Source organism: Lonchura striata, chromosome 6, assembly GCF_046129695.1.
Source record: "Lonchura striata isolate bLonStr1 chromosome 6, bLonStr1.mat, whole genome shotgun sequence".
In the NCBI taxonomy this organism is placed as follows: Eukaryota; Metazoa; Chordata; class Aves; order Passeriformes; family Estrildidae; genus Lonchura; species Lonchura striata.
This window is the reverse complement of record NC_134608.1, coordinates 56,317,497-56,338,797: the sequence shown is the minus strand read 5'-3', so window position 1 is coordinate 56,338,797 and position 21,301 is coordinate 56,317,497. Positions and strand designations below refer to the sequence as shown.

Here is a 21,301-nt window from a genome sequence, read left to right as displayed (position 1 = left end):
CCCAGCCAGTCTGAATTAATCTGAGATTCTGGCTCATCATTGACATTTGCACACCCCCTCAGCACAGTGCCCTGAGTCTGTCTCATGTCATTCATGCTTTGCCAGCTGAAATAGAGTTGTTCTTGCCTTCATGAACATAAGCTTTGTTTTTTAAGAATGTTCAGTATTTCACCCACAATTGCTAATTCAATGAGAAATCGTGGATGTCTGCCTTGAGGTAGTCAGCTGAACCTCTGTTACAGCGAATGGAGAGAAATGGGAGTTTCTAATGCCTGATGCTTCTAAGGAAGCATCTGAAGGAGGTGTTAGATGAATTATAGCCTGAAAGCAACCCAACTCTTCTTTGATGATGTGGTTTGGACTAAAACTATTCCTAAAACTGAAAATCTATGAGAGCCCAAATTTTCAGTTACTGGAAAATAATGTAGTTTTACTAAGAAAGCATCCGTAGGGGGATAATAAATGACCCTATCTTAAAGCAAAATACAAAATCGATATTTTGACTAGATATTACAGAAAATGAGATTTGCATCTAAAAGACTGATGAATTTTGGGTTTAGGTAACTGAAGGATAAGTTTAGAAGGCATCTTCTTTTACTGTAGTTCATAAATTTGGGTGACAGTCTATATGATTTCTAAGTTGGCACATGTAAAGAACCAAATAAAATGCACATCTGTCATTTTGCCTTTTCTCTGCTGTGTTTCACAATCTGTGAAAACCTTGTTTTGGAAAGCCAGATGTTTTATATCCTACTTTGGTGGTCCCAAGTTCCTTGCCAGTTGTGTGCCACATGCTTTACTGGTATTTAGTGCTCATTTGTTTTAGAGCCACCGTTGTCCTAAGTCACTGCCAGGCAGTAAGCATCTTTTTTACTGACCCTCAAGTGATTTAAATCATACAGACTGAGACATATTAGGTGATTTCATGTGGCCCTAAGAGTAATTCCCACTGTCTGCTTCTATTTGTTAGCTGAGGTCGTATTTTCTACTGTGGAACAGTTTCCTCTACAACCCTTTTCTTGCTCATGTCCTCTGATGTTTGGGCTAAGCCAGCCCTGCTGTTGTCCTTGCTCATGGCACAAGTCACAGCTGTCACAGGGTCTGGAGCAGCTCACCTCACCCATTCTCTGATCTGGATCTAAAATCCAGGATGGAGACCACAGTCTCTGGAGAAAGATGCAAATGCAGAGCAATTAAGGAAAGAAATCTAAAGGGACAAGATAAGTGCTCTGTTTACACTGACTTCCTTTTCCCCCCCTCAAAATTAGTCTTGCTCCTGAATGCATAAATACACATAGGACAACTGGGATTTTTTTTATGTTTTGGTATTCCCTGTGCTGCAGATCAACCTCATTTCACTGATAATGAAGCTCTGAAACACAGACTGTGCATATACTTATATCCCTATATGAAATCTCTTTGTGAAATGATGTCATTTTGTATATTCATTCTTTCATCTACATACTATCTGACTAGTAGTATATTCATTTTGTATATTCATTCTTTCATCTACAATACTACCTGAAGTGTATATAGAGAGCTGCTAAAGGTTTTTGTGGTACCAAAAATATTTGCTTGCAGATAAACAGAAATGCAGAGAAATTTTTGAAGATCAAACACAGTGATGGTAGCAGCACCAATATTAGACCCCAAGTAGCTGTTGCTCCTAATCCCAAATTTACTAATCTAGCCAGATTCACCAAGTCTTTCCAGCCACCCCAAACCCACAAGCACCAGTACTGAGACCATGTAGAGCCCACAGAGTTCAAGGTGATCCTCCTAGTCCAGTAAAATCCTACATTCCAGCTTTTGCAGATACATTTTTTGAGGACACTTGTTCTACAGGTTAGTGTATTTGAAGAGAGTAAATTATATTGTAGTCTTCAAATTGTAAAACCAGCTACTATGAGGACCTCCTTCCTTTGGAAATGTTAATGGAAACAATTGAATTCAACTTAGGTAAAATAAAACTTTGTCTATTTAATGAAATGAAGGGCACAAAATCAATTTGGATAAATGTGTGATTTTAGTTTGTGGAGGTCTTATTCATGCAGCAATGTATCATGCAATGACTGTATCTTCATTGTGAATAATTAAACCCCTTTCAGATAGGCAAATAAACAGAGGCTTTTAATATGTTACTTTTCATAACAAAGTATTCTGCATTAAGAAGTATTTTGACATCCAAGGATGAAGGACAATATGCAAGTGCAATGTATAATTACAATAACATTATTATTATTATTATTATTATTATTATTATTATTATTATTATTATTATTATTAATTATAGGAGTCCACTGGCTTTTCTTTGAAGATTTTCTACTTATTTCAGTTGCACATTTTTAATTGCTTAGAGAAAGGATGTAGTCATATCTCAGAGTTGGTTTAATTAGAATTATTGATGTCTGAAACAGCACCCAGGCTGGGGGAACTGGGGTCTGATCAAAGTCACAACTAATGGTTTAGTGAAGTTAAACATTCAATCTGTAATTAACATTGAAAGAGAAAGCATATGCTTTCAAAAAGTACATTTTATATTAAGGAAAAAGGCACTTTTTATTTATTTGGAAATAATCATTACACTATTTAAAAAGAATGGTAACAGTAATGACTGAGTTTTTCACCTGGAAGAAACGTTGGTTGCAACATTCTGCTTTGACAGACACTGCTATACTTTGCTCTCCTTAATTAGGTTTAGAAATGCATGTGAGATAGGAAGTTCAATTTTAGAACGGTTTTAAGACTTTTGGAATTTTGAGTCTTCTTGGGGGAAATCTTTCTAGCTTGATTGAAAGTACGTGTAAGCATTTACAATTTTTAACTGTATTATATAGAAGAAATAAGTTTAACACTGGAACAAATTCTGATTTGAGGTGCTGAAGAAAACACAAGCCATTAAGCAGTGGGTATTTAAAGTCTGTATCAGCTCATTGACTCCTGAGGATGCACAGGACAGCTGAGCTGAGCATCTGGGATGAATTCCCACCTTCATTCTGAAGGTGCTGGTGGATCTGTTGTGTTGGTTTAGTCAGTTTTTGTAGATTTTTTGCAACACGTTGACTCTGATTGCGCAGTGAAGTGAAATGTGGCGCTGTCCAGGTTTAACTGGGAAAGCAGATTTCTTTCCATGTTTCTTAAACTTCCTGGGTTGTGCAGGGAAATCACGGCACCAAAGCGCTTTTTGTGGCTGTGCACGTGGTGTGGCAGGGCTGGGAAAATTTAACTGCACTGCTGGAGGGGCGGTGGGGGACAGATGGAAGTGCTGGGGCTGGAGAAAGTTCAAGCAGACCAAAATAGAGAATGGCTTTTACTTGCACGATGAACACAAGGAGACAGGCAAAGTGCTGCAAGAGTCTTGGTTTCTCTTAAGCAGCCCTTCCAGGCTTCTGTTACCTGGTATCATTATAGGGTCATTTTGTGCACCCTTCTTGCTATCAGAAATAAATACACATATTCCAGGGTGGCTGGGGATCGTCCTTTGATGAGAGCAGTTGCAATTCAGTGTGCTGTGTGGAAGACCCACCACGGATTTCACCTTTTTATGAAACTGTGTTCACACATTCTCCAAGAGTATGCATTTTTATCATTTGCACTTTATTGATCAGCCCTTCCTGAACCATTTTCATCCCTAATTAAGGATGCAGAGAGCTTTACACTATTCTGCTTATGATTTCAAGAGCTCATTTTATACTGATTGTTTGGGGATTTGCTTCCTTGGGAGAATTTATTACTATATGAATGAAAATGCTTTTCTGAAGCTGTTAATCAGTTCAAGATTTTAAAAAACTAATTGAGAATATTTCTCATTATTATTAAATTCTCAGGGGTGCTATAGGGTGTGCACACTATTATAATCTAAACCCATAATTTGGATTTGCTTCGTGTGCCCTTTGGCACAATGGTATACATGGGAATTTTAAGGAGAATGACTGACATTTAGCCACCCCAGCCACAGTGAAGAAAATGTGCTCTTTATTATTTTATCATCAGCTGCTGCCTCCTGTTAGCAGTGAAATTTTTTTTACAAGTGCTGTTTTGAAATACTCATTTATAGAAGGACTCAAACTAATCAAAAGAACTTCCTACCTCTGTGCACTATTGGGCTGCAATTTAATCTTCTCAATGAAGTGGGGGAGGACTCATCATGTGAGTTGTTCTAAAATTGATTGAGGCAAATCACCAAAGAATTTATGGAAGGGAACATTTATCCTCTGCCATGGGATGTTCTAGGTAAGATAATAGGCTATTTCTATCACTGATGTTGAAACTGAGCATTTCAAGTGCTAGATGGAGTGATGTATTGCTTATGCATTGTACCTAGAAATTGTGCATGAAGTCTGATGGCACTGGGTAATAATGCTGAGGCTCATGCCTGAAGCTTTTGTACACAGAGCCAGTGCCAGCTGAATGATTCCTTCTGTGCAGTGCACTGGACTGCAGACAGCTGGTAAGCTAAGTGGAGAATGTTGTTTGTCAGTGTCCTCTTCTGTAAGAGCTTTCATTCATCTTCTGTAGCTCTGATGACACAATCTGCAGCCCGCAGCCTGTCTAGTTCAGCAGATTTCATTCCAGTGAGCATTCCTGCTGAGGCAGAATCAGGCTGGCAGAATGGCTGAGCTTGGCAGGGTCCTCTGGGACTCACCTGGTCCAGCCCCACTGCTCAGGTGCCCAGGGCCACGTCCCGATGGCTTTTGTGTCTCTCCAGGGATGGAGACCCCACAGCTTCCCTGGGCAGCCCCACACTGCAGGAGCTTTCCTAATGTTCAGATGGGCACTGCTCTTTCACTTTGTTCCCATGGGCCCTGCTCTGTCACTGGCTGTCAAAGACCACCCTCGGTCAGGGGTGGCTCCGTGTGGTGGAAAAGTCTCTCCTCCAACCCGTGCTTCCAAAGAAAGGCTCAGCGGTCTCTGTTGTCTGGTCCCAAGGCAGTTTATTGCAAGTAATCTAAAAGATTTTCTTCTGGGGCTGCTGTGGTTTGCTCACAGCTCAGGCAGAGGCACACACACACCCTGACATCCTCTCTGACTCCCGACTGCTTCTTCTCTCCCCGCCCAGGGCTGCTGCTCTCTTTTATATGGTACATTACGTGTTACATGGTTACAGTTTTTCCCCAATGCCTATTACCTATATTAAATTGTGCTTTTCTACTCTAAACCAATCTGTGAGTGCCAACATCACCAAGAACATGGAGGTAAGGAAGGAGAAAGAGGGAGGACAGGGCAGGCCCAAATCCCTCCATCTTAAAACTTCTGACCCCCATGTACAAAACCAAAACCCCCCTGTACAGCACTCAAAAAGTCTTCCCTTTACTTTGTGACTACTTCTACTCTAATATCTAAACTTTTGTGACTTCTTGTTCTTCCTGCAAGGTTGGTAAATCGTTCCATGGCTCAAATCCAAAATCACAGCTGTTTCCAGCTGCCTGCCAGGGTGTCAAATGCTTCTGACCTGGACCCGGAACCTCCAAAAATGTCTGAGGGACATTTTGAGTTCTGACAACTGGGCACTGCTGGAAGAACCTGGCTCCATCCTTTTGGGTCTGTAGGATCCCCTCTGAGCCTTCTCCTCTCCAGCCTCGACAGGCCCAGCCCTCTCAGCCTTTCCTCCTGTGGGAGATGCCCCAGCCCTCACTCATCCTCATGTCCCGAGGACATCCTCTCCACTGCTGTTCCATCTCTCTCTTGGACTGGGGAGGTCAGAACTGGGTCCTGCACTTCAGGTGTGGTTTTACCAGCTGAGCAGCAGGAAGGATCACCCCTTCAGCCTGCTGGCACTGCTTTCTTTAGTGCAGCTGAAGGCACCATCCGCCTCCTCCACAGCAGAGTCATCTCTGCTTCATGTTCACCTTGGTGTCCACCAGGACCCCCAGTTCCTTTTGTGCCAAGCTGTGTGCCAGCTGGTGGGCACCCATCAGCTGTTTTAACATCTGTCCCCTTTAGGTGGTTATTCTTAAATTTTGTAATCTTGGCAAAGAACATAAAACTCTTTAATTGCAGGATGCCAAAATCGCTTGCCAAAAGTACTTTTTATTCTCATTGATATATTAGTCTTTTTATGAGATACTTAATGTATTTTGCCATGCAGATTTTCTGAAATTTAATTGTGCATTCTGTAGTAAGTTTTTAGTGCAAAAAAACTTACCAGGCATTGTAAATTCAATGAATCTGAATTTACAGCAGTTATGCTTTCAATACCAGTCATTGTAAATTCAATGAACATGGATTTACAGCAGTTATGGTTTCAACAGGCTTAAAGCAGCTGTGTATGTGAAAGTAGTTTGCTTTAGGAATGGGTTTGAACTTTCTTTAAAAACATTTGTATAACCCTGGCTGTGTAGAAGAATACCTCTCTGTGCTGAGGGATCCATTGTTTAAAGTTCATTGACACAACAATACTCTCCTATTGATCTTGGTTTTCATTTTATTCTGGTATGCAAATCTAATACTCTGAATAGTTGATTATGTATAATATATGCAGTTACAACTCCAGTATCCCAATTTAATTGAATTAGCAATCGTGGATGAAGATACTGAACATTCTTAAAAAATAAAGCTTATGTTCATGAATCATGAAGGTAGCAAAGGTTGGCCTAGTTGCTTGAGAATATTTTTATAGGAAATAGAGAATGATGACCTAAATGGCAGGACAGTGGACTGGAATTATAAAACTGAGAAGTTTCTCACAGTTTGGCTTTGAATAACTTTGGAAAGGTATTTGTATCTCTCTCTGCCTTATTTATCTCACCTGTTAATTGCACATTATATTGCTCTACTAATAAATAGATATTAATATATATTATAGAAATTAAATAATGGTGATATTTGATTTACAAGTGGTCTGTGGTTCAGTTGCTCTGCAGAAATGCTACCAGATTGATTTACATGAATACCTGCAGCATGAAGACCACACACTGTTCCTAAAGAGGCACAAAACACTAAATTTGGAATCCTGACCAAGTGCTTCTGGATGTTTAGGAGCAGCATAATGTCAGAAAGAGCAATAAAGGACATTCCTGGAGAGTTGTAGGATACTGCCAGCAAGGACAAGGTGTTAACAGGCAACGAGCTGAACTTCTGTCCTGAGGTTGTGTCACTAGCTCAGTAATGGCTGCAGTTGGCCAAAAGGTTATTTTGACCTGTGTGTTCCCATCTTCAAACCAGCTACATTATGCTTGAGTGGTACTATTGTTCCAACAGCTGGAATACATTAAATGCTGGGCTGGTAGCCCTGCTGTTTTCAGGAGGATGTAGTTTGAGAGACATGTTGACCATCAGCCTCAAATTTGACAGAAAGTCTGCCTCAGCTTGAAACTTAACCCACGAATTGTGAAGACAGTAATTTTTTTTCTGGCTTGTGGAGTGATAATTAAAATCCTGTTTGTAGTGAAACTCAAATGCAATACTAAATATGAAACAGTTCTTTACCCTGCCAGGCTTTCTACTGAATGGTCCTGTTCCAGTTCTTATGTCCCACATCACCCAGTAATCTTTAGATATGAGGAGAAAAAATTCTTTCAACTACAGTCCTGTGAAGTGAGATTTGTTGGAATGAGCCAGGATCTTTCAGTTGCACACTCCAAGTGTGCTGCATATTTAGCGTGGAAATCAATGACTATGAGGGTATGAGAGACAGAGATGCACTAAAATCATATAGACATCCTCTTGGACTGTGTATAAGTATATAAAGTACTAAAATGAATTTCAATAAATTAGATGTTATATATTAAAATAATTAATCTTTAAAAATGCTGGTACAACTAGTCTGTGTTATTATTCTGATATTGGTTTAATTCCATTTATTCTTGGTGAGCTCATCATTCTGAATTTGCATGTGAGTTTCAAATGATTAAAAATCTTTATACCAGTCCAAAATCACACAATAAAGCATATTACAGCTGTTCTTTAATTATAAAGGATGGTGAGCACACATTTCATCCCTGAAAGCCATATAGTAGTATTAAACTATTTGTGTGGTTTGATTATTCATGAATGTAAGTTTCATTCATTATCTTAACAAATTAATAATTTTATGGTTTACCACTGTATCCTAAAAATAGGAGAATGGACCAAAGCCTGTACCATTTATACAGGCAAAACTATTCCTGCCTGAGAAGGAATTGTGAAATCCAATATAAATATAAAGCAATTAAAATCAGTCTGTGAAAATAACCATGACTACTGAAGAGAGAGGAATATGTTATTTGGTGTTAATTGTTTGCCCAGAATCTCTTAATGAGTTAAAATGAACATAATTAAAAAGGAGGCTAAATGTCAAGGAAAAACTTCCTAAGCAGTTATTTCAAAGATTGCTGCTGGCTTCAGGCAGAGGTGGGGGCAGTGTTTATCACCTGAGACACTTAAAGCTGTGAAACTGAAAATTGATTATTAGAAATGCCAGCAGATAGTTCTCAGGCAGATGTCTTTCCTGTCCTTCCTGGTTTTTAGTACCTCTGTTGTCTCAAGAATGAAGTGGCCCCATGAGGCTGAGCAACAGCCACCAGTCATTATTCAAATGTGACTTAATTACAGAGTTATCTGTGTTCTCCAAGTTACCATTTGTTTAACAGCTAAATTGCAGTTCCAGCTGTATCCTTGATATTCCAGGCACACTGGCTTGCAAACCTGTGACAAGGTCAGAGTGTTTCAGCCTCTCCTGTTTCGACTGGGAAAACCTAGCAGACTTTAAGGGTGGCTGCTGTATTTCTGTTTCGTATTGCATATGTTTAAAAATACAGGCAGGCCCCTCTTGCAGTGAACTGTCAAAGCTAATATAGAGATTGAATGATATAAAAAAATATAAGGGTTAATAATAAAGGATAAAATTCTGTCGTTATGTTATGTTTACATAAGTTTATGTAAAATTGAAGTGGTAGGCAGATGGGAGGGTTTGTTTTAGAGAGAAAGAGATTTTTTCATCTGTTCTCATCCAAAGTAGTTGTGTTTGCTTTTAGGGTTTATTTGAAATAGTAAAATGAATCCTTTGCAGCAGGGACACTGTTTGCATAGTGCTGTCAGTGCCATCCCTTTCTTGCTAGCTCTGTCTTGTGGAAGTGAGGCTTAGGCTGGAGTAGGAGATGAGAAGAGGCTGTATTTTAAATATAACTAATGTCTCAGTTGTCTGGGTGCATTTTTCTGGTGTTTTTATGTCAAAGAAAAATACTGTGATGTGGAAAACAAAGCTGAAATGCCCTGGAAGCAATGGAGTCAGCTTTCAAGGTGCAATTTTAATTCAGGAAGCCTGTGACCTGTGTGATCCTTTCTTGATGGTTTTCCTGCTTATTGGTCTCCTAGTCAGTGGAAACTAAAGATAAGGAAAGTATATTTTTTTTGCATTAAAAAGAATACAGTAATGGCTTGATGAATAGACACTTTTAGAATAAAACTCTTCTGTCTTATTGAAACTGTAGATTGTTACATGACACTGAACAGGTTTCCTTTTAGTATTATCACACAGTGACTTAAATGTGGTGGGGCATTAGAAAAGATTGAATTCTTTTACTTTTTCACAGGGTTCTGAAGCCATTGTGTTTTATTTGAGATAAATTATCCTATTTATCTTGTCTGCATAAATACGTATATGAATAATGCAAGAAGCTGCTAAAAGTAAAAATTACAGACCTGTCCTTAAAGGACAGGATTAATATCTTGCAAGGGCTTGTGTGAAACCAACTGGTGCCTTTATTCTCCAGTAAAAAATGTGCTGTTTATGGGCATTTGCAAAGCCACTGTAGTGGAGTGTTGCCAGATCCATTAACAATTTTCTACTAATGGCAGTCAAATGACTGAGTAGGGTAAAAGCAGGCAGCAGGATGGTTTGTATGAGATCTCCTTTTACATGGATATTATAACAAGGCTTGAATGAAAAAAATGGCAAAACAGTGTCACGGTAGTAAGAGCAGCCATGTCTTAGAGCAAGAAATGAAAAATCCTACCTTTAATGCAAAGGTAGTGCAGGTATTTAGCCAGAGACTGTAGAGGAAAATTAAGATTATGAAATTTTCCACTTCCCAAGGAAACATGAAATGGGCAGTTTCTCACAAGCACTCTGTTTTAACCTGTCTAGATACTAACACAGACCTGCAGAAAGCCCACACAAAACTGCCCATCCTGCTGCCAGGAGCACCAAGGGCAAGCAACACCTGCAGCATGGCAACACAGCCAAGAGATGCTCACCAGTTATTTCTTCTGGACTGTGTGAAGTGACAGAATTTCTGATCAGGTTTTAATGTGCTCCTTTGAAAAAGATTAGAATTTCTACACTGTTTTCACTCACAGAGCTGTACACTTTCATTTCAGCTTAACATAACTTTAAGAAGAAAGTACATTTAGCACATTTCGGTAAGCATCTGCACACACAAAATAGTGTGTATATCTAACTCAAATTCTATAGAAAAACCCCAAACCAGACTTGGATAGAAAGACTTTTATCCTGAGGCAAATATGCAAATATGGTGCTAGAATCTAAAGATGGAAAAGCAGTGATGAAGAGAAGTAAATTGATTCTCATTCCCTGAACTGGCTCTTATCTATATCAACATTTCTCTGTGCAGAAGAAATTCTCAGAAAAAGTGTTTTGAAAAAACATAGGATGTCCAGTTGGAAATGGTCTATTAACTGAACTAAATCATGTCATGGTGTATGGCACACCATTTTATTATGCTGTTATTTGCTTTTCCCTCTTGCTCTTCTGAGCATCATAAATCTCAATTTCTAAAACATCCACAACATTTTTCTATCCTGCAGGCCTGTGTTTATACACATGCTACAAACAGCACGCAGGATCACAGGAGAAACTTGCAGAGCTCATAGTGGCATTTCCAACCCTTTTAGTGGTTGTGTGCACCATGTCAAGAAACAGCAATGTTAGATTAGCTGAGATGTTGTTAAGGGTTTTCCTTGTTGATACAGCTCTTCATGCACATCACATCCCATGGTGTAAGGGTTTTTCCTGTTAATACAGCTCTTCATGCACATCACATCCCATGGTGTAAGGGTTTTTCCTGTTAATACAGCTCTTCATGCACATCACATCCCATGGTGTAAGGGTTTTTCCTGTTAATACAGCTCTTCATGCATGTCACATCACATGGTGTAAGGGTTTTCCTGTTGATACAGCTCTTCATGCATGTCACATTCCATGGTGTAAGGGTTTTCCTTGTTGATACAGCTCTTCATGCATGTCACATTCCATTGTGTAAGGGTTTTCCTGTTGACACAGCTCTTCATGCACGTCACATCACATGGTGTAAGGGTTTTCCTTGTTGATACAGCTCTTCATGCACATCACATCCCATGATGCTGCTGCTGATGTGCTCCCAAAGGATTCCCAACCTGCTGCAGAAGCAGAGGGAGAATTGGTTCCCCATCCTCCTTCCTGCACCATCCTCCCAGCCTGCATGCAGGAGAAGGCTGGGTGGCGAGCAAGGAGGAATGCTGAGCTGAACCTAAAGAGGAGAGGTAGTGGTGGCAAGCAGAGCTTGAATTGAAGAGGTTTTTACTAGTTGCTTCCACACCAGTGGTGTCTGTCATGGCATATTTTCCCAAAAAGCCTACATAGCTTCTCTTGTCCTTTGCCCACCACTCCCAGCATGTGTAGGACAATGCAGGCGTAGCTCCACTGGTTTAAGGAGATGGAGGAAATAAAGGAAGAGCCTGTAAAACTGAAAGCAAGTCTTTTTTTCCTAGCTCTGCTGGTTGAAGAAATTGGTTAGCATCTCCCTGCACATCAGGGAGCAAAAGCTGTAACAGGTAAAGTCATCTAGTCTTGAAGGAGTTCTGTGTATTATTTTACTTTTTGACATAATGTACAGGCATAACCTAACGGCTCTACTTGAGTAAAGGGCTGCTTAGTTTTGGTACCCTGGCAGGCAGGCTTTCTGAAAAGTAGACTGCTAGTCAGTTAGTGTCCTTCATGAGCCTAAATCATAGACTTGTGAATGGGCTTAAGCTTAGAAATGAACTTTAGGAACTCTCTATTAATTTTGTAAATTAAAAATGTAAAATTGAACAGATTGAACTCCAGTACAGAATTGACACAAGAAAGCAGTCTTTAAACAGGAACATTCTCAAATCCAACACTGGGAAAGAAAGGAAAGTAAGAAGGATTCATTTGCAATTGACCTGCAGTAGCAGTCATTCACTTTCCAAATAGGATTAAACCTGTTTCATCAGCCATGACATGTGAAAAGATCATGGTTATAAATTCCATTTGCTGTAATGAATTGAAAGTGTCTGAGTTTGTAAGCAGCACTCACCATTGATGGACAGCTACATTCGTGCAGTGTTTTAACACTAAAATTAGCTTCCACAAAGTACAAAGTACAGAAAAGGTGACAGCAGTGACAGATCTTGAAGCATTTAAAAATTGACTTTATTGTTAGATGGGAGCTGAATAAAGCTGGAAATAAATAGTATTTATGATCCTGTTATGTAGATAACTTGGTTCACGCTTGAGTGAGGACAAGCACAAATCTTGGAAAAACAGCATTTTTTAGGTTTCTCAGCTATATTTCAACAAGAATAAATATTGTTACTGAAATGAGGAAAAACTGAACTTCTCTATGGTATTGCTTGTAAGATGTAAGAAAATGGGATTGTGTTGAAGGATACTTCGTTCAAATCGATTTCCACGTACATCAACATGACTCCAGTGCAGTCCATGAAACCATATTGGTGTATGTATTTTGGAAATTGAGATAAAAGCTACATCTGTGCTTAGTTAATCACCTTAACTCAGTCTTGCATCAGGATCATGAGACATTTGTCCTTGATGCTTGTGGAGCTAAATGTTGTTTCCAAACCTATTTTCACCGAGCTTTTTTTGGTTTTGTATGCAAAATTTTATGCACATTTTAAGTGTGCCAAGAAAAAAAATTCTTAGTGGGTGAAAGTGGGACTTATTTGGGAAAAATTTCAGTCTTCTTTTAATTGATAAGTTACCCAGCTGAAAACTGTCCAAAATTAAAAAAAAAAAAAAAAAGCTTGAGCTGAATAGAGGAATGAAAATATAATGACTTCTTAAATTACCACAAGGTTAGCATATAATTAATTTGCTAATTTTAATTACAACCCTACGAAATGTGCTGAAAAATGCTCAAAGGGGAGAAGCAGCCAGGTGCCAGCCATGATTAGCCAAGGTTACTGGCAATTATGAAGTCTCTATTCAACGTGATACAGAAATTTGAGAAACCCCTTTCTAAAAGCATCACATTTATTGAAGCCCAGCAGGGTTTTCATCATGCTGTATCTTTCCATGGCTACAGACTTGCTGCCATTTGCCTCACCCTTTTCCAGCTGAATGTTTTATTGTGGCTGAAACGTGGGCTGCTTTTTCTGTTTGTCCCATGCACTTACACTTGCACTGGGTATTTGTTTTGATCACATGAACAAAAGAGATTAAGCAGTGTTTGTGAAATGTTCTGAGCACCTTCAATTCCAGATAGCTGCCAATGTCCCAGCTGAGTGCTGGAAAAACAAATCCTGAAGAAAATGGTTTTTCTTTCCAAGGTGTCCTGGCACAGGCAGTTTGTAAAGCAGGAATATTGCTGAAACTGCCTTTTCTTCAGTGGACAACCTGTTCTGCAATGCTTCAAATGCACAAACAAATGTAATTTCTGAGTTAAAAAAGCAAACAAAACTCCAAACCACAAAAAAACTGAACGAGGAACAAAAAACTCTGCATGCTTGCTTTGCATTTTCAGCAAATCATGGTGTAAAAGAATGTGTTGTCTGTAACAGATTACATGATGTATTATTGTTATTTTTTATTGTTCTTCTGAGTCATGCTTTAAATGTCTGTTGTTTGGAACTGTAATAAACCTTGATCCATCTATTAATGGAAATCTTTCAAAAAACTCCAAACCGATGAGATTAAAAAAAAAAAAAACAAAAACAAAAAACCAAAAACGAAAACAAAAAAAACCTACATTATTGGTGTCAAAGGAAATTAATTTCCTGGCTGGCTTGTGTTTTTCTCTGAGGCAGATATTGATGAGTGTGCAGAGGGGATCATTGAGTGTCACAACCATTCACGCTGTGTTAACCTCCCAGGGTGGTACCACTGTGAGTGCAGAAGCGGTTTCCATGACAATGGAAGCTATTCTCCTGCCGGGGAGTCCTGTCTTGGTAAGCAACGAGCAGCAGAGCCTTTTTTTGTGGTTTTTTTTTTTTGGTTTTTTTTTTTTCCTTGTGCATGGTGTTCCCAAGTGGCCGGGGAGTCCCTGAGCAATGTCTCAGCCAGGATGGGCTGCCTGTCTGTCTGTCTGTCTGTCAGCACCCCAAGCCATTCAGGGTGCTGGTCCCTCCCTGCTGGGGAGCATCATTGCCCACAAAAGAGGAAGAGGTGCTTTTCCAATTCAAGGTTTCAACAGAGGGGTAGAAGAACATATCTGTGCTATGTCTGTGTCACTTTGGTTTGCTTTTTTTAGCATCTGTTTTCCATTTTTCAGTATCTTCATTATTAATTTTTTAGAATTATGCAAATAAGATCAAATTCTCCATGCACCGTATTTGCAGAATAAGGTCCCCAGAGCATGAACAGAGAGGGGTTTTTAATGAGTGCAGAGGAGTTTGTCAGTTGTTTCCATGGGAGGACAAAAGGTGAGGCTCCAAGAGGAGTTAATGCTGGCTCCTGCAGCCTGTGTGCCCTCACTGGCTCTGGGGCTCTGGCTGCAAGGAAACAGCAATAAAACCATGGTGAAGATGGCAATTCTGCCTTATACTTTCCCCATCTTTTCAGTTATTTGCCTTATACATAATTTCTATGTGGTATTTTATCAGGTGAGTTTAAAACTCTTTAGAAGGGATCCAGTTTTAACTTCTGTGAGGTACAGATCAACTTGCTCTTAGTGTTATTATGTCCTTTCTATGGCATTTCAGTTACTTAATCTCAAGTCAGTTATATGAGTTTTCTATAAAAGCTCTTCTCCTTTTATGTTTTCTGTTTGTTATTTTGTTGGGGTTTTTTTTAATGCTGTAAATTTTATTTATCATGTCCATAACACCAAAGTCTGTTTTGTATTATTTAAAATCTATAATTAAAATAAATATTTGTAACAAATATATATAAATTTACTTGTAAAAACCATTCCTATATTTTATGAATTCTGGCTATTAGAAGACCTTGTGATATAAGGTAGGGTCATAATTTAAAAATGCAGAGGAATGATAATGATTTTCAAAGCAATATTTTGTAGATTGTCCAGCTAAGTTAGCTTTTTACGCATTGTCCTAAGCTGATGGGGAACTCAATAAAATCTCAGCAGTGAACTACTTCAGAGGGTGTCTGTGTAAAAAATGGCAAATTTTACAGCATTTCATGATTCCATAGATAAAATAGACGAATGAATTCTCAAAAGTTAAGAGTCCTCCTCTGGTTTATTTGAATGTTGAAAACATGAGTGATGACTGGAGCAATATTGAAATACATTCTTTGTGAGAAGTCAAAGCAGCATGGCATAACCTTCTCTGAACCATCTGCTGCAGGGTACCAGTGAGGAAGAGAAATAAACCAGTTTGCTTCACCAGTATAATGAAATAATAAAAGAATTAAAAATTTGATTGGACGATTCTGCTAACCCATATTTCAAACCATGATGTTTATTTCAAAATGCAACCAAGAATTGGGTAAAGCAACAGAGAGGGAACAGTGCACCTTCTAGCTAGTATATCACATTACAGAGCTTGTTTGCATGGTGGAACATTTAGAGTCAGAACCAGTGTCTTTCACTCTGTTTCAGATAAAAGAGGGTTCATGTGCTTAGCAACAGTATTTTTTCCTGGTGTATTGTATACTGAATTTGTGTACATGAGGTGGGTATGAGCCATAGTCTTTCAGTGTGTTTTGAAACATTTCTTCTTCCTCCCTGAAGGACAAACTTGGAGAACAATAAATAGACTACAAACATAAATAAAATAAGATTTAAAACGCTTTCCTACAAAATAAGAACAATAAATATTACTACTAATAAAGAAGATCACAAGACAGTGGGAGGGAGTGCTCATCTCTGACAGATTGCCCAAAGCCAGTTGCTTTTGTTGAATACATTTCTGTACACATTGGTTAACCCCTTTTCCCTCCGTTTTTATGTAGGTGTTATGGACCTGAGTCATTGCTTGCACTATCTCTGCAGTGCTTGCAAAACATTAAGAAAAACAGCATCTATTTGGGAAGTGTGATACCTCACTGCTTCTAAAAGCTAAATTCTCATTGGCAAAGAGAAAACAGTGAAATTTGTCACCTGGGGAGGGACAATTATGTAAATCACAAGATGTGGCAGGGAAGGCTGTAATATTGCATCAGAGCTTGGATAATAAGGATGTGTGGCTTAGCCAGGCCCCTTCAAGATTGGGAAAATTCTTTTATTGCTCAAAATATCAGCCAAAGACCGCTTTTATCAGGGATGTCAGCTTCATATAGTGATGGTGAGTGGGCTCAAATTAAGAGAATGTAATTTGGTTTCCCACAGTAGTGTTTTTATGAGCCCCTGGTCTTTCACAATGTGTTATTAAGAATACTGCTTCCAGACAAAAGACAATTACTGAATGAAGTTGCTACCAAAGTTTGCCTGGTAATTAAAACCTGGAGGCTACAGCTGCTATGTTGTTTGGTTGGTTTTTTTATTTTTAAATTTTGTAAAAGGAGCTTTGCTGCAATCTGAGATAAAGAAACAATAAAACTTCATAGAGAATGATGAGCTGTCATGTGATACAGTATTTGTGACTATCTGCTGATTAAAAAAAAAAACAAAAAAACAAAGCAACTTATACTTTTCAATCTCCATCTCTAAGTGAGATGCTTCCAGTCTGTAGAGCACTGTTCAGTGGAGTGCAGATTTACTGATTCTATTTTTTTCATCATTATTTGTGTTTCTTGGTCCCTACACTGGGACCTGCACGCACAGAAGGAACAACCACCAAGGCAGCAGTGCCTGTCAGGTTTTGTTTATTTTTTTTTTCTTTAAGAACCACTACAAATTTTGTAGGGAAGCTTTAACATGGATCCTCCTCCCACCAAATCCCCACAGGATTCACCATTTATTTCAGCCTGAAAGGTAGAGCAGCTAGACCTGACTGCAGGATTAGAGTTGCTGGTTTGGGGAAATGAGACCTTGAGAGCTCATGAAAGAAAACTCCACAGGTGTTAGTCCCCCACAAAAGCTGGGTGCAGCAGTGCTTGCAGGTCAAATCTGAATGGATTTTAAATCTGTTCCTGAACCTTTCATGTATTCCACTGCAGTGGTGTCTCTTACCTAGATTAGAAAGTAAAAGCAAAGGAGGTTAGATTTTGTTTATTTTTCCCCCTTTCTGTGTTACACAAAAAGGAAAAGACCCATCCTTGGAAAATCTTCCCATACGCCTGAGAATTAATTCCTGTCTGTGGGTAGGGAAATGCTGTGTAGGCAGAAAGGTTTAATGTGGTACAGAGTATCCAAGACCAACTAGAACCTGCTATTTTACAGCTTTCTTCTGTTCTGCTTATAGAATTTCTTAAAGCTCACAGTTTCAGAGTTGGTGTCAGGGGATGTTATCCTGTAAAATAAAGGTTATCTTACTTTCCATCTAGTAAATTCTAATTTTTGTATTCAGACAGAAACTTGTGTTACATGTCTTCAAGGTAATTGTGTTTAGTCATTTCTATATTTTTAGAAAGCTTTAGTAAATTCTTTCTTCAGAATCTAATTTATTATGCCCTGTTCTTTAATAGACCATTATGTCTATAGAATAAAAGTACTATCATAAAATATTTTCTAGCCAAAAGTGAATCTATTTGGTGATATTTTTTCAAGGACAACTCCAAATAATTTTGATTTAGAAAGAAGGCAAAAAATCATTAAGTGACAAGTTGTCTGTGAAAAAATGATTTGTCAAAACAGTGTTTAGTTAACTTGTACATACAGTGGTTTGGGAGCCCAGCTTACATTTTTCACATTAACAATATACTATAATGGTTTAATGTACCATAGCAGTTAAAATTAGCACATTAGTAGGGTTCTTTCTTCTGCAATAGCTTATCATGATGATGCAGAGCACCACACTGAATGCCTTGCTTGCACACATTTATTAAGGTGCTATGGAATAGTCTTAGAATTAAAACCTGGATAGCCTTGAAAGCTAAAAAATGAAGTAGCTAGGGATTGATTTAAAATTTCAGTGAAACCAAGTTAATGAACTTGTGTTGATATGTACAGTCATGCTTGTCTTCTACCTGATTCAAATGCAGTGGCTGTGGGACCTCTCATAATATCTGAGGCAAATTAGTTCTCATTACAGCCAAAAAGGATGGAAAAGGAAATTGCATCTCAGGGGATTATTTGCTTCCATTTGGATTCTGTTTTCTTGTCTGCCCACATTACTGAGCTATCCATGTACTTTCAGAGTGCACTGGAAATGAGCACCTCGAGTGGTTTTGTTTTCTTTCTTTTTTCATCCACAAAATGTGACTGATTGCTAAAATGCATATGGGCAGGTACTTGTGGCTGTGCATTTGTTTATAGAAGCACTGACAGGAGAGTTTGGAGAGGGAGGATCTTGGTCAGTTGTGTGAGGATCTTGGCAGCAATCCCTTTACTGCTGCTGTGTTCTTGATAGAAAATTGTGTAAATCTTTGCAGTACAAGCAAATTTCTGTTCAATGTGGGTGTTTCCATTATATCCTCACTTCTGCTTGAAAAGGAACTGTCTGGAGAGGGGAAGGAAAGCTCTGCCACTTTTATTTGGGTTAATTAGTAGTTTTTGCCACAGAGAATCTCAGTGTAATGAATAAAATCAAAAAATCATATTATTTCAAGTGTAAAAATCAGAAATTATTTCCATAGGTTGACAGGATGCATGAAAGAATTAATCCCTCCAAACATAATGACAGATATTTTGTTCTTGTCCTTTATATATAGGGAAAGAATAAGGAGTTTTCTTGCTATTTCCAGTGTTCTTCACAGTTGCTTCATCTATAAATTAATATTTTATCTCCTTCCTACTTTGTGTTGGTATAATTGGAAATGAGATTTGCGTGCAGTTTTGCCTTGCCCGTCTTTAAATGTTCCAGTTTTGGGCCTGCATCTGGCAACAGTTGTGGGAAAGCAAATGAAACCTGATGGGCTGTGGAAGATTTCAGCTAAGAAAGGATTTGAATACTACAAAAAATAAGCTAAATACAAAAGTCTTGTCATAGTTTTCACATTCACTAAATTATTGTTTTGGACAACAACTAGACTAACTTTTCAATGCCTAAGTTGACACATTGATTCCAGTTGTTAAAGAGAAATTTCACACTAAATACAAGTACTTTCTGTCATGCTTTGCATGGCCATCTACATGCTGATCTCACTCTGATATGGCTGCTTGATCTTCATTAAAATAAAATACTTTCTGCACCCAACTGAGAGCTAACAATGTGGGAGCATTTGGCTGGGGTCTTCTTCCTTCCCCATGCCCTCAATCTGGTTTAAGGCTGAAGGAGTAACAGGTACAAAAATATGTTATGCTTGTAATTTTTTTCCCTCAAGTTACTAGGAACATTGTTCATTTGTTCTGACTTTAGAAAATGCAATCAACGACAACAAAAAAAACTGCCAAAGGGATATTGTCAAAAAGTGAGTTCTGTGAAAAGTTCCACCCAAAATGAGTGCAGTGTCCAAACCTTTTATATCTGATTAATGACTAAAACTTTTAAATAATAAATGCCATACCAAAAAGTGCATAGCAATTAGGAATTTATGTTCATGCTTTTCTTGATTCTTCATCAAGAATCACCCATTTACCTGTTTGGGCTGCTCTTAATGGGGCCGTCCTTTTTATGTGTGCTGCATGGAGAACAGCAGCAGAGGTACATAAATAGGGGGTTCTTCCCTTCTGCACACACACTAAGAGATGAAGTTAGCTTTGTGTGAACAGGTCTTTACTACTGAGAACATGAATAATGTTGGTTTCTATAATTGCTAACATCTGGCTTTCCATAAATCTGTTAAATTACATGGAAACAGAATTAGATTTCAGTGTCGTAAGTAAAGCAATTAAATGCAACTCTGTAGGCAATATGGCTTTATATTCATCTGTGAAATCCTTTTAGTTTTGATCTGTGAAAGCTACTCTTCTAATCTGCACTGTTATTCTACTGCTTCCTATACAGATTATAGTCAAGGAGCTCTTAATGTGGTAGGGAAGACGATATTGATGGTGCTTGTTGAAACCACTAAAGGCAAAGTGAATACTTCATTTATACTTTTGTTTTCAACAAAAAAATAACAAGTCAAAGTCAATTGAAAGGAAAACGGGATATCTTTGAGAGTATTTTAAGTTTTACAGTAGTTGTTTGGATGTAATTAATTTGATACCAGTTCATTCATTAGTTCTCTTTATGTCAGTCTTCATGCTTTTTACTTCCTGCAGTACTCTGGCACTTGTTAAACTTATTAATGAACTGCAAGTTTTAATTTCTCTTAGTGCTGCATCTTTTTCACCACCGGTAATGAATATTTCAAGTACTCAGTTATGGCTAAGTTGTGCACTAGAGCAGCGATGTTCTTTTTTGGCAATTAAGACTTCCAGGACAGCAAAATGTACCATTTTTAGGCAAGTCTGAGTGATGAGCAAATGAATCATGCTGTCAGGCCACTGGGAACCTTTCTTGCAAAGGACTGGCCCACAGGTGAGCCCAGGAATGAAGGCCAGTGAAGGCAGTGAAATTGCCTCCAGCTTCCCTTGGGATCTGTAAGCACAATGAGGAACAGTCATTTCCTGGCAGCCCAAAGCTGTGACTCGGTTGTGCAGACTGATTTTCACATTTAATCAAACCCAAGGGCATGACCACATTGCCACTTGTTCCTGCAGTCTTTGTGAATTGAAATTAGGAATTGTACTACCCAGACCAGACTGAATTTAGTGATATGATTGTTGTAAAGAGTTTCCTTCAGCAGAATGAGAGAATTCTTAGTCTTTTTAAGATAGGACATTTTGAGGTGATGAATCATGAACCTGTGGCACTTGTCCTAAAAGTAAGGCCACAGGACATCACATCCTACCTAAATTAGACTTTAGGTAACTTTTCTTTGTAAGTCCTTTTGACTTTGTAGACAGAAGTTAGAAGTACTGTGGGGTAATACTGAACAGTTAAAATTTCACCCTAGCAATAAGGTAATTTCAAATTATAAGTATGGTGGTTCTTCCCTGTGATTTCTGAATTTATCTAATGCTATTCTGGAGCTATCATGACAGAAACCATCACACACTTCTAAAGGATTTTATTTTGCACCCTTCCTTCCACTGTTGATTACAGTTTTCATTGTTCATGTTGAAACAAAAGA

The 21,301-nt window shown here is 38.5% G+C and overlaps 1 protein-coding gene across 3 annotated transcripts in view; it reads left to right on the top strand.

Moving 5' to 3' along the window:
• Nucleotides 1-21,301, top strand: part of NELL1 (neural EGFL like 1) — a 284,811-nt gene that overhangs the window by 251,555 nt on the left and 11,955 nt on the right. Inside the window, exon 16 of one of the 3 annotated variants that reach the window (XM_021528532.3) lies at nt 14,053-14,127. The exons of 1 other annotated variant lie outside the window; for it this stretch is intronic. In XM_021528532.3, the coding sequence (XP_021384207.2) occupies nt 14,053-14,127 (75 nt within the window). Of the gene's footprint in view, nt 1-13,986; nt 14,128-21,301 lie in introns of all 3 variants that reach the window. One more of the 3 variants, XM_021528531.3, reaches the window with a different exon arrangement.